Raw genomic sequence first — 12,877 nt, 5'->3', positions numbered from 1 at the left:
AATCACACTTTGAGAACCACTGGATGAGAGTACCAAAATATTAAGAGTACTAACATTTTTATACTGTTTTTTTTGTTGTTGTTGTTGTTGGTTACAAATCCCTTTATTTTCAAATGACTTACATGTAAATCATTTTAAAAAATTGATATAAATGCTCTTCAATCTGAACACCTACACAGTGATCAGAATTTGTATACATTTGTAGATGTCCATATAGTGGGTTTTTATTATAAATGGTAACTAAAGTAGATTAAAAAATAATTTTAAGGTGAAAAAGTAAGGAAAAATCTAGGTTCCTAGAAGAGAAATTTAAGAAGTAGAAATCCAGAATGTTAACGAATAGATCATTAAGGATATGGCAATACTGCATCAAAATGTACATACAGCCCTAGCTGGTTTGGTTCGGTGGATAGAGTGTCAGCCTGCAGACTGAAGGGTCCCGGGTTTGATTCCGGTGGAGGGCACATGCTTGGGTTGTGGGTTTGATCCCCAGTAGGGGACATGCAGGAGACATTCAATCAATGATTCTCATCATTGATGTTTCTATCTCTCTCTGAAATCAATAAAAATATCTACATTTTAAACAATGTACATATAGCCTGGCCAGCGTGGCTCAGTGGTTGAGCATCAATCTATGACCCAGGAGGTCACAGTTTGATTCCCAGTCAAGGTACATCCAGATTGCAGGCTCGATCCTCAGTGTGGGGCATGCAGGAAGCAGGTGATCAACAATTCTCTCTCATCACTGATGTTTCTATGTCCCTCTCTCTCCCTTCCTCTCTGAAATCAGTAAAGATTTTTTTTAAATGTACCTACAGAAGAGAAAGCATATAATCAACCATGAATTAGCAGATCCCCAATGCACAAGTCTAAAGATGATTTTAGCTAAGATCAAGTATTTTTGGTGAGATTAAATAAAGACGATGTGGTACATATATACAATAGAATATTACTTGGCCACAAAAATGATCTTATCTAATAAAAAAAAGTAATATGCAAATTGACCATACCTCTACTACACCACACAAGCCACACCCACCAGCTAATCAGAGTGAGTAAGCAAATTAACCCCAACCAAGATGGCTGTGGCCACAGAGAGCAGGAGGGACGCTTGGGTTTCCCAGGCAATGGGCCGGCCTAAGCCTCCACTCAAGGCTACAAAAGTTTCAATTGTAGAAGGTAAATAAATTCCAGATACCAGGGCCTCTGCTTGGGTCACTGGGGGGGGAGGGAGGGGGGTCGCGTAGTTGGCCTGCAAACCATCACAGGCCCCTCGCCCAGGCCTCCCTATGTCCCAAGGGAACCCACACCCTGATCCGGGACACCCTTCAGGGCAAACCAGCTGGCTTCCACCCGTGCACCAGGCCTATATCCTAATAAAAGAGCAATATGCAGATTGACCATCACTCCAACACATAAGATCAAAATGGCTGCCCCCATGTGGTCAAAGATCTGGCCCCCATGTGGACACAAGAAGGCCACCACAAGATGGCCAGCAGGGGAGGACAGTTGGGAGGGACAGGCCGGCAGAGGAGGGAAGTCGGGGGCAAACGGGCTGGCAGGGGAGCAAGTAGACCTCAATCAGGCTGGCATGGGAGTGGTTAGGGAGTGATCAGGCTGGCAGGCAGAAGCAGTTAGAAGCAATCAGGAAGGCAGGCAGGCGAGCAGTTGGGGCCAGCAGTCCTGGATTGTGAGAGGGATCCCAGATTGGACACGGTGCAGGCTGGGCTGAGGAACACCACTACCCCCACCCCACGAATTTTGTGCACCGGGCCTCTAGTATCTTATAATTTGCAACAAGATGGGTGGACCTAGGATATTATGCTAAGTGAATAAGTCAGATAAGAGAAAGACGAATAACATGATTTTACTTATATGTGAAATGTATTAAACAAATAAGCAAAAACAGAAACAGACTCATAGATATAGAGAACAAACTGATGGTTGTCAGAGTGGAGGGGGATTATTGAGGGGCTGGGTGAAAAGGGTGAAGGATTAAATACAAATTGGCAGTTACAAAAGTCATGGGGATATGGGGATGTTAAGTATAGCCTAGGCCCTAGGGAATATAGTAAATAATATTTTAGTAACATGGTACCAGATGGGTACTAGATTTATCCCGGGGATCACTCTGTAAGTTATATATTGATATATGGCTAACCATTATACTGTACAACTAAAACTGATATAATGCACTGGCTGGTTTGGCTCAGTTGGCCAGCAGACCAAAGGGTCCCAGGTTCGATTCCGGTCAGGGGCATGTACCTTGGTTGTGGGCACATCCCCAGTGGGGAGTGTGCAGGAGGCAGCTGATCGATGTTTCTCTCTCATCAATGTTTCTAACTCTATCTCTCTCCTTTCCTCTCTGTAAAAAAAAAAATCAGTAATATATTTTTTAAAAATAAAACTGATATAATATTGAGTGCCAACTGTAATTGAAAAAGAAAAATATTTTTGGTAAAAATTTAGCATCTGAATTAAACTGTTAAGCGTAAAATATACATCAACTTTGTAAAGAAAAAGACTGTAAAAACATCTCATTAACAAAGTTTATGTTGATTACAGATGGAAATGTTATTTTGGATATATTGGGCTAAAGTATTAAATTATTAAAATTAATTGTACCTTCTCAGTTGTTACTGTGGCTACCAGAGTGTTAAAATTACATGCGACTTGCACTAGATTTCCATTGGAAGGTGATATAGTATACCCCAATTCTGCTAATAGATTTGCTATCTCCTCCCACTTTGGTTGATTTCTATAAAGCTTCTAGAAAATGTTATGGAGCAATGAGTGAACATGAAGATATGAGCATGTCTAACATGGACTGAAGATCTTTGACCTTGGCCTAATGTAGGAACACCACAGGTCATCCATTGTCACTTGATGTTCTAATCACCATACTAATATTTCCTAGAGAAGATTAGTTCCCCGTGACCATTCTGTATATCCATATCAATAGCTATACAAACCCACTCCACAGTTGACATTCATTTCGAATTGCAACTGAATGTATCAGAATCCCTAGTGGTGTTCATAAAGCTGAACATAAGATCTTCGACTATAAAAATGACCTGGTTCCCGGCACCCTGCCACCCCCAGCGCCCAGCATTTATTTCCCTCTTACAGAAAGGGACACATCTGTAACAATTCCTGTAATCCCTGCCTTTTTACTTCAATGCCCTTAACTTTGACTTTAGAAAGCTTTGCACTGGCTTGTGCTGCCTCACTTCTACAGCCACAGAGGAAGGCCCTGAAGGGGGACACTGACACTGGCTGAAAAAGAATAGCAGAAGTAGGGTCTGGTTACCCAACAGCTGCTATATTACCATTGCAAAAAACTACACTGAATAGAAAAATTAAACATTTCACCCGAGTTCTTTTCTCTCCAAGCATAAAAAGAATACAAACCTATAAGGAATAATCTACTTCAACGTATTTTAACATGTGCAGACAGAAGTATTTTGAGACTCCCATAGTCTAAGGGCAATACTGTTATGGAGAGAAATAAACTGCGGGGTAGAATTAGAAATAACTGTTAAACAAATAAAAATAAACTTTTTAAAAAGGAGGAGGTTGCAAATAATGCCAAAAGATTAAAATACTTATATTATTTCATTACCTTGTAATAAAATATAAACTTTTAAGGACTAATTCCAGCTAGCTGGGAAGACGACAGCCCGTGCAACAGGAAAGCACGTAAATCCCAAACATGTGTTTCAAACCACTGAATGTTATCATCCTGACGCAGGGTCAACAACTTGTGGCCAGCTCTGGAGATGCTCTGAGTGCTACTTAAGTAGGTAGTCCATAAACATTCACTGGATGAATGACCAAATGAACCAGAAACTCATGCACATGGTACAATTACTATGCAGAACCCACAGCTAGTTACTCTGAAACCAGAGCCAGGAGTAGCTAGAACAAAACATACCGAGTCTATCCCTGGCCATTCCCTCACAAGCCAGCTCTCTTAAGTTATTTTCGCTCTATGTAGTTTATTTATCTCATCTTACTTTTATGAAAATTGTAAGCCTTCTTTTCCATAATATCCCTTCCTTTTAACCAGCTTCCTCAGAAAAAAAAGGAGAGTATTTTCCAGTCTCATCATTTTTTATACAAGTATTACCATCTCTAATCATCACCCACAAAATGTGCAGTGGGCCTCCCAAAGATCAGACAGCATGCTACGAGGTAAGGCACAAAGGTAAGTAACACTATACCTGCCCCTCAGGTAGCCTGTGGGGGAGGCAGACAGACAAGTGAACAATGATAGCTGTAAAGAAAAAAAAATGCCTGCAGAATAAGGCAGGAGTGCCACTGGATGGAACCTTAACTTTGCTAGGTGGGAGGGGAGGGTGACAATCTTAGAGGAACAATTAAAAAAGAAATCAAAATTAAAAAATAAATTATCATTGAAATGCCTGTGACTGTTGTGATAGTTAAAGCATCTAGTTAGCACTCTAAAGTGACTCTTCTAATGAAAATCGTTTTACTCTGGAAAGAGTTGAAGTTCATGACACTGGCACTGAGGACTATCAAGAGAGGAACACGCGCCCCCCCCCCCCCCCCCCCGCCGCCGCCCACACACACAATTCAGCAGAAGATAATGCAAACCAAATTATTAATAGTTAAGGTATCAAGAGGCTTTACCCACTGTCGTCCCTCCTGGCTGAAGGTGACTGACCCACTCTTGTGAGTTCAGTTGGTTTTTCTAGCAGCAGTGATGGATTTGCAGGCTCCCTCCACTTGTTCTCCCTGACACCCCTGTGGCCACTGGCCCGACGGCTGGATTGCTGGTTGGAACTGTGGTCATGGAAGCGATAAACTGATGGGCCCACACACTGCTTTGTTATTATTCAAAAAGACAACTAAAAACACGATTAACAAACACCGTGGGAACGTGTGAGAGGTAGAAGGGATGGCACCATGGAAACTGCATCACAAGGCATTTCACCTTTGCCTAGTTCCACAGGACACTGAGCTTGCATCTCCTGATACCAGCGCTTAGGATGTTTCATGAGGCACAAACTGGTTTGTTTCTGACTGGCTACAGATCATTTCCAAGCTTCATGTCCACCGTGCCTTTCCTCTGCCATTACCCTCCAGGCCTCTGGTCACTTACCACCCAAGAACAACCTCTCTTCTTCACCACTTCCTTCCTTACCATAGAAACAAGGTAATAATATGTTCCCTTAGGAAGCTGTCTGCCTTTTCCCTTTATCTTTCACATGAATCAGGACATGGCTTATTTTAAAAATTAAAGTATTTATACAGATCAGAGCATATTTTTTTAAATGCTCGGATCTGTATAATTAAGAGGCTCTTGGCTCAATTTTAATGAATAACTTTAGTGAGTGAAAAAAACTATATTATTTTAAGGAAATGAAAAACATCATGGCTCCTAGCACAACACTGAAATTAATATTTCATAAATAAATATTTTAATTATGAACAGCACTCTAGTTTTAACTTTTATGAATATGAATTGTAGGAAATGTTTCCTTTGAGTCTGTATTTATGCCAGTAGCCCAAAAGCAGTATTTATAATGTAATTTAAAAACACTATTTCTATAATAATCCAATGATGCCTTAACCTTCACTAAAAACAACTTTTGGAACCTCCATTTAAAAAATGAAAACAGCTCCGGCTGGGTGGCATAGTTGGTTGGAGAGTAGCCCGGTACAACAAAAAGGTTGCTGGTTCGATCCCAGGTCAAGGCAAGTACGGGAGACAAAGGATTAATGGTTTTCTCTCATTCCCTTCCTCTCCCCCTAAAATAAAAAAGCAAAAACAAACAAACAAACAAAAAACCCCCCCACATATCCTTGGGTGAGGAGAATTAAAAAGAAAACAACCAAACCTCAGCAAATGTACATAGATGCTATAGAGCTGATGACTCATAAGTGCATGGATTTTTAAAAAACACTGCAAGCCTAATATGAAGGAACTTGTTTGGTCATTTCATATCAGAAGTTTCCTAAGTTTCTACTGTGAAAAAATATTGAATCTTTAAACAAGTTTGCTGCTAATACAGCTTAAGATTCTAAAACTAAAAGGAATTCTTTCCAAATTAAATCTCCAACTTAAAAGAGAGTAAAGTTATATTTTTTTGCAATAAGACACAAATGTCAATATAGGAAAAATAGGCTTCAAAATCAACTTTATATGAAATCACGAATCAAAGACTCCAAAAGTTAAAATATTTACATTCTTATCTTTCTTTTATTGAAAGTCAAGTTAAGTATAATTCATGATGTATTGAAATTGAAAAAGTATCAGAATGTCATAATCCTTTTATAGATCACAGTTAAAGTAAAATAAACTGACATGATAAAGATCTTTTCAGTGGGAGTTAATTTTACTTTGCTACAGAAGGCAAAAGTCACCACATTAAAATCACATGTTAATTACCAATCTTGTCTTTGTAATCCCCAAATTCTGAAAACAAAATTATTGCAATTCACTCTGGAATTGTTTATATATGTTTTTAGTGTCAGACAATTTTTAGAAAAGAGAAAATTTGAATCTACTAACAGAAGAACGGTACAATTTCAAAAAAAATGGTATAACTTTCAGAAATTAGATTAATGGCCTGCCCACTCTTGTACTTTACATTCAAAAAATAAACAGTATCACAAATGCTTCTGAGAATAACAAAACAATATGATCACCTATCCATTTATCTACTATCATTTTTACATATGGAAATCTTCAAAGCTAGGGAAAGCATAAATCAGGTATAGATAAGGACTGTACAGTATTTGAAGTAGTAAGTAATTTTATCCAAACCCAGGAGTAACCCACCAAAAGTTAAGACAGCACTTAAGAAAGTCCTAGCCAGTGTGGCTCAGTTAGCTGAGCACAGTCCTATGCACCAAAAGTTGGCAGGTTCAATTCCTGGTTAGGACATAGAAGGGAGACAGCCAATCAATGTTTCTCACATCAATGTTTCTCTCTCTCCCACTTTTCCTTCCTCTCTCAAATCAGTAAAAACATATTTAAGAGGAAAAAAGTGTTAGAAATTACAATAGATTGTCTCTGAAACTGGACAAAATTATGAAAAATGGTAATATTGTCATCAATTTGTTTGTCCTTTTCTTATGGCATGTCTCACATTGTGCTATAGTTAAAGTAAGGAGTTTCGTATCATTCCTTGGTATCTAGCAAAGTGCCTAACACATAGTAGCAACTGAAAAAGGGTTGAATGTCTTAAGACAGTAAGTGTATTCCTAACTTTGGGTAGTCAATTAGGTTCCAATTCATGCAAGAGCATTAACAACTTCATTTTAGCTAATAAGTACTTAGATGTGTTGTATGTAGTGAAATATTAAAAGATATTCTTACAAATAAAGTAGAAAATAATTGGTTTTGCCACGTGTAACATGGTATTTGTATAGTGAACATTAAGTAACTGGGCATTTAGTAATAGTGAACATTAAGTAATTGGCCAAGCAGGAGACAATGGAGGGTCTGCCACCCCACTCAGGTTCTGGAAAGGTGAGGAGCCTGTTTCCAAACCTGGAACAATTACTTCCATCCCAATCTGCACAGTGCTGCTGGAAACTGAGGTACAGAGCGGGTTTGGTCCATAGATACAGCCCCATTACACCAAAGGAAATGAGGGAATACAAAATTCCATTTCCATAAACTCTCCAAAGCTTTAGTCTAGAGCCAAAGAAGGCAAATTATAGCCCTGGGCCAAACTGGGCCAAATTCAGCTACTTTCTATGTAAGGTCTGCAAGCTAAGAATGGTTTTACATTTTTAAATGGTAAACCTGAGTCTTATTTCATGACACATGAAAATTACATGAAATTGAAATGTCAGTCTATAAATAAAAGTTTTAATTAGAACATGGTTGTGCTCATTCATTTACATGTTGGCTAACGCTGCATTTACACTACAGTGGCAGAGCTGACCTCATGGCTTACCAAACCACAATATTTACTACCTGCCCCTTCTCAGAAGACTTATGCAGACCCCTGAGCTAAGGCATTCTATGCTGCTGGCTGCTTCTCCTTTCTCAGAGGTAGTCAGTCCACTGCTTCACAATGTAGAGTCTAAGCTTGGTAGATGTTCATCTTGGAGCTGTGTTGTCCAAAGTTACATCTTACATATAGATACATTAGTGCTACTCATTAAGGTGGGCACAAAGACAAAGTAACAAATTACACCACACAGGAGGTACTGAAAAGGAAACACAATGCAAGTACATTACCTGCAGCACAGTGCACCGGACTACTACTACATCCAGTTCTGGGATACACTAGTGAAAGGAAACAAGAACTACAGAGAATTTGAAGGTGGACAGATTAATACCACTGAAATGCTAAAAGAAATGGGATCAGCTAGGCTGGCGTTGCTCAGCGGTTGAGCATCAATCTATAAACCAGGAGGTCACCGTTTGATTCCCCGTCAGGGCACATGCCTGGGCTGCGGTAGCAGGCTCCATCCCCAAGTGTGGGGCTTGCAGGAAGCAGCCGATCAATGATTCTCTCATCACTGATGTTTTTATCTCTCTCTCCCTCTTCTTCCTCTCTGAAATCAATAAAATACAGTTAAAAGAAATAGGATTAGTAGGTCAAAGAGAGAGGTAAAAAAAGCTAGAACAGTAAGGGTGTCAAACTGTATTCATTGTTAGGTTGAATTCCTGATGATGAAAGTAATGGCAACCTGAACTAATATGCTACAAAACGTCTAACGAATTAAATGTGATTCTTAATGAGACTGTCATTCCTGCCTTAGACATAAACTAGACCGTTAAAAGATCACTTGTTAAATACTGTACTACAGTCTTCAACTGATGTATTACAAGAATGTTCCTTTTTCAGAAATATCTGGTGTTATGTAAGTTACCAGAAAAGGTGTGCTATTAATGTCCTAAAGTTCAGTAATATTCAACAACTAAAAAGTATTATAAGTTTCTAATCCACATGCTTTTCCACAGGGAAAATGGGCTTAGATTACAGACTTGTTATACTCAAAAATACTGTCACTGTGGGATTTTAATTACTCTAAAACAGCGATTTTTAACCTTTTCCAACTCATGGCACACACTAATTACTAAAATTTGGAGAACACTAAAACATACTTTTGCCACTCTGACAAAAAAAAAAAAGATATAATTTTGATTAATTCACACCAGACAGCTACTGCTGTGTTGGGTCTTGTCATTTTTTTTTAATTGGATAACATAAGGGAAAAGAGACCAGTGCACCTGACTAGTCAGATATTGCATGTTTTAAAAATCCTTGTAGCACACCGGTTGAAAATTGGTGTTCTCAAAGATTACTGTGGATAAAGGATCCTACTCCATTTGAATTACTCAGTTTGAAACTACTTGCATGTTTTCCTGAAGCAAGGAGAGTGGGTCTCAAACTCCAGTTCTCCCATCGCTTTGATACCATAATTTTAACTCTCCCGTTCTTATGAGTGAGAGGGCCTGGAGCTACTGCTCAAATTAAGTTTGTCTTGAAGATGGTCAACGTACACACAAGTAGAGTCTAATGTAAACTTTAATATTCCAAATTTGATTAGAATTTCAATTAGAATTTCTTTTAAATTACAGATAGGGAATATATTTCCAATAAGTAGGGGGGGGGGGGGAAGGAAAACTAGGTATTGTTTCAAAGTATTCCTATGAGCCTAATAAGCACATTATTATTTCAAAATGTCCATAGTTGTACACAGTAAGTGAAAAAAGTGCATTGTATTTCCAATTCACCTTGGACGTTCAAAATACGGAATCCTTGAACACAAAAATATTCTCTGAGTCAATCTCAACGTTGCAATTAGTAATGCAATTTGCTCTCTCTACCATTTTAAATCAATCTGAGTTTTTCAACCTCAAAATCCTAAGGCCTGTATTTCCTTCCCTAAGACTACCTTTCCAACGGGTGTGAAAGCACACACTCATCTGACTCCCTAAACTTTCTCCACTCCTCCTCCCCACCTCACCTACCCACCACACAGGATTTTAAACTTGAGAGTGCACACTATACTTTCCGGCCACTTCTACAATGTTGCATTGACCTGACCAGGCTCAAGTATTCGCCAAGTCTCTTAATACTTTTTTTTTTTATTTGAAGACCTGTGGCAGGGAAACAAAGAGAACACGACCCCCTTTCTCCCCCTTTTCTAAACCATATGGCAGTAAACTGAAGTTAACTTCTTTATTTATTTATTTTTGAACCGGCACAACGCCTTATACATGTGCCCTGGACGTGTTTCTCTTTGTGCCCCGGCCGGGACTGGGCTAGATAGAGCTGCCTACTTATTTGCAACTGCGCCCCGATCATGTTTTTAAGCCTCAAAACCAAGCCCCATATGCCCCCCCTGACCATGAAGAGACCTCGCCAGGTCATTTACCAAAGCCGGGCTCCGGGGTGGTGCACGCCGGGAGCCGGCCGGCCGCGGGAGCCAGCCCGTCCGACCAGGTGACGGGGCAGGGAGTTTGCTCGCCGCCGCGGCCGGGCCGGGCCGGACCCGCCCGGGGAACTGGGTTACCCGAGCCCAGGGCCGCGCCGAGGCCTAGCCGCGAGGCCGGCGGCGGCGGGGCTCTCTCGGTCCCCGGCCGCGGCGCCTTCCCGCCGCCCCGCCGCCGCCCGCACGCAGGGCCCTCGCTGTCGTCTCCCGGCGACCGGACGCGCCCGCCGATCCCGGGCCCGGCTCCCCGGCCTCCCGCCTCCGCCGGTGGCCTGCTCGGCGGCGGCCGCGCCGGGCCCTTCCGGGGTGGCGGGCGCGCTAGGCCGCGGCGGGGCCCACGGCTCCGGCACCGGCCCGGCGGCCCCGCGGCGTCCGGTATCCGCTCCCGGGGCCGGGCCCCCGCCGGTAACGGGCCCCGGCGCCTCCCCTCCCCCTCCCCATGACAGTGCAAACCCTCCGCCGGCCCGCCGCCCCGCCTCCGGCTCCAGGCCCAGCTCCGGGCCGGGCCGCGGCGGCCACCGCGGAGGCGCCGGGCTCTCCGCCGGGCCCGCTCGCTCCGGGGCCGGGCGTTTCGGGGCCGGCTCGCCCGGCCGCCGTCCCCGCCGCCTCCGGCCGGCCGCCCCCCGCGGCGCGCGGCCCGGGAGGGTAGGCCGAGGCCCGGCGGGGGGAGGGGAGGGGGGCGCTCACCTTCATGTCGGGACATCCTAGTTGAGACGGCGGCGGCGCGGCCTCCGGGCTCCGGCTGCAGTGTCCCCCGCGGGGTCCCGGTGCCCGCGCCGGCGGCCGACTCCCACTCGTCTCCCGGGCTCGGCCGCGGGGGCGGGGTGGGCAGGAGCGCTCCGGCGGCGGCGGCGGCGGCGGGGAGGCGGCGCGGGGCGGGAACGGGGCCGGGCCTGGCCGGGGCTGCGCTCCAGGAGGCGGGTCCGACGCCGCGGCTCCCCCGGCGGCCGCCGTGACTCGGTCACTCTCGGGCCGCCGGCTCCCGGCTGCGGCGCCGCGCTCCTGAAATCCCGCTCCTCCCCTTCCCCGGCCCGCCCCCCGCCCTCTCCCCGCTCCCGGCCGCCGCCTCCGCCTCCTCTTCCTCCTCCTCCGCCTCCTTCCGCCGCCCGCACGGCGGCCCCGCCTCTCGCTGCCCGCGCGGGGCCCAGCCACCCGGAGGCCGCGCGGCCCGAGGGCGCGGCGGGGGCGGCGGCGGCGGGGGCGCGGCGGGGCCGGCGGCTCGCGGAGGGGCCTCGCTCCGGCCGCCCCGCCGCCCGCGCGAGGGGAGGAAGAGGAAGTGCGGCGCCCGCGTGGCCCGGGCTTCGGCTGCCGCGCCGCCCTGCGCCCTGCTGGGCCTCCGGGGGCCGGGCGGGGGGCCCCGCTGCCGGGCGGGCTGCACCGCGGGGGGCCGGCGGTGACGGCGGCTGCGGGGGCCCCACCTCGGGCGCCGGGCTGCGGGGCCGCCCGGGACACGTGCGCGCGTGTGTGTTTGAGCAGCGCCCCCGGGGGAGCGGGCGGCCGCCTCGGGTGTGGCCCGGCCGGGTGGCAGCGGGGCCCCCAAGGTCGTCGGATCGGAACCATCTTCTCCGAAGACTCCGCCGTCCGGAGGGACCCGCGCGGAAGGTGTCCGGCACCCGGCGCACCCCGAACGCTCTGCTTTGAAAACTAGGGGTTTTTTGGAGGGTGGAGGTGCGCTCCTTTCTCCTGCACGTTTGGTTCTGTTCCCATTACATGTTTACCCTTCGCCCCGCCCGCCTTGCTTCCAGGCTCGGCTTCTGCGAAACGGAGCTGGTGCTGCCCCACCACGTGGCGGCGGCGGCGGGGTTAGTGGAAGCGGATGGAGCTGGGGGATTCCGGGGCTGATGCCCTCGGGGTGAGCTCGGGCAGGGTGTGGAGCCGTGCTGAGCCTCGGAGTTTTCCCGTTTTTGTTTGGTTGTGGTTGTTAGGTATTTTTAATGTACCCCCTTATGTTTGGGATTGTTTCCTGTGTGTTTGCATAAAACGGAACTGTGACTCGGGGCCGAGTTGACTGAAATTGGGTCAGAAGGACCTGTTATTAACGATGATGTTATTCACAGGTAGGTATTTGGAGGGTTGAATATTAAGTGTTTATAAAATATCTAGTCCAGGGCACGGTAAACACACACACACACACACACACACACACACAACACTATGTTAGCATATTTCATTAAATCTGAGTTTTAAGATACTTCCTGATTTTAAAGATACGTATTTAAAAGCTCGTCATAAATAGGTACAAGATCACTCAGAGGTACACCGGGGCTGTGTTTGGTTATAAATAGTGGTAAACTAGGTAGCAGCCGGAGTAAGGTTTAAACAAACTGGGGTTTTAAGTGCAGATTTTGTCACCAGAAACACTTCCATGGCATGGATGGAGCTTTTGTCTAAATTTAGTCCGCCGCAGCTGTGGGAGAAAGCGGTCGGTGCCGGCCATAATTGGGGTGGA

At 45.6% G+C, this 12,877-nt stretch overlaps 1 protein-coding gene across 2 annotated transcripts in view; it reads right to left on the bottom strand.

Moving 5' to 3' along the window:
• KCMF1 (potassium channel modulatory factor 1) overlaps positions 1-11,309 on the bottom strand; it is a 60,834-nt gene extending 49,525 nt beyond the window's left edge. The window contains exon 1 of one of the 2 annotated variants that reach the window (XM_084900266.1): positions 11,116-11,309. In XM_084900266.1, the coding sequence (XP_084756392.1) occupies positions 11,116-11,131 (16 nt within the window). In that variant the 5' untranslated portion in view covers positions 11,132-11,309. Of the gene's footprint in view, positions 1-10,371; positions 10,583-11,115 lie in introns of those variants that run through there. The other variant, XM_084900267.1, reaches the window with a different exon arrangement.
• Between the last annotated feature and the right edge of the window lie 1,568 nt (positions 11,310-12,877).

This window comes from Pipistrellus hanaki (assembly GCF_964339955.1).
Source record: "Pipistrellus hanaki genome assembly, chromosome: 12".
Classification (NCBI taxonomy): domain Eukaryota; kingdom Metazoa; phylum Chordata; class Mammalia; order Chiroptera; family Vespertilionidae; genus Pipistrellus; species Pipistrellus hanaki.
The sequence above is the reverse complement of the archived record's forward strand: the minus strand, read 5'-3'. Positions and strand labels throughout refer to the sequence as shown.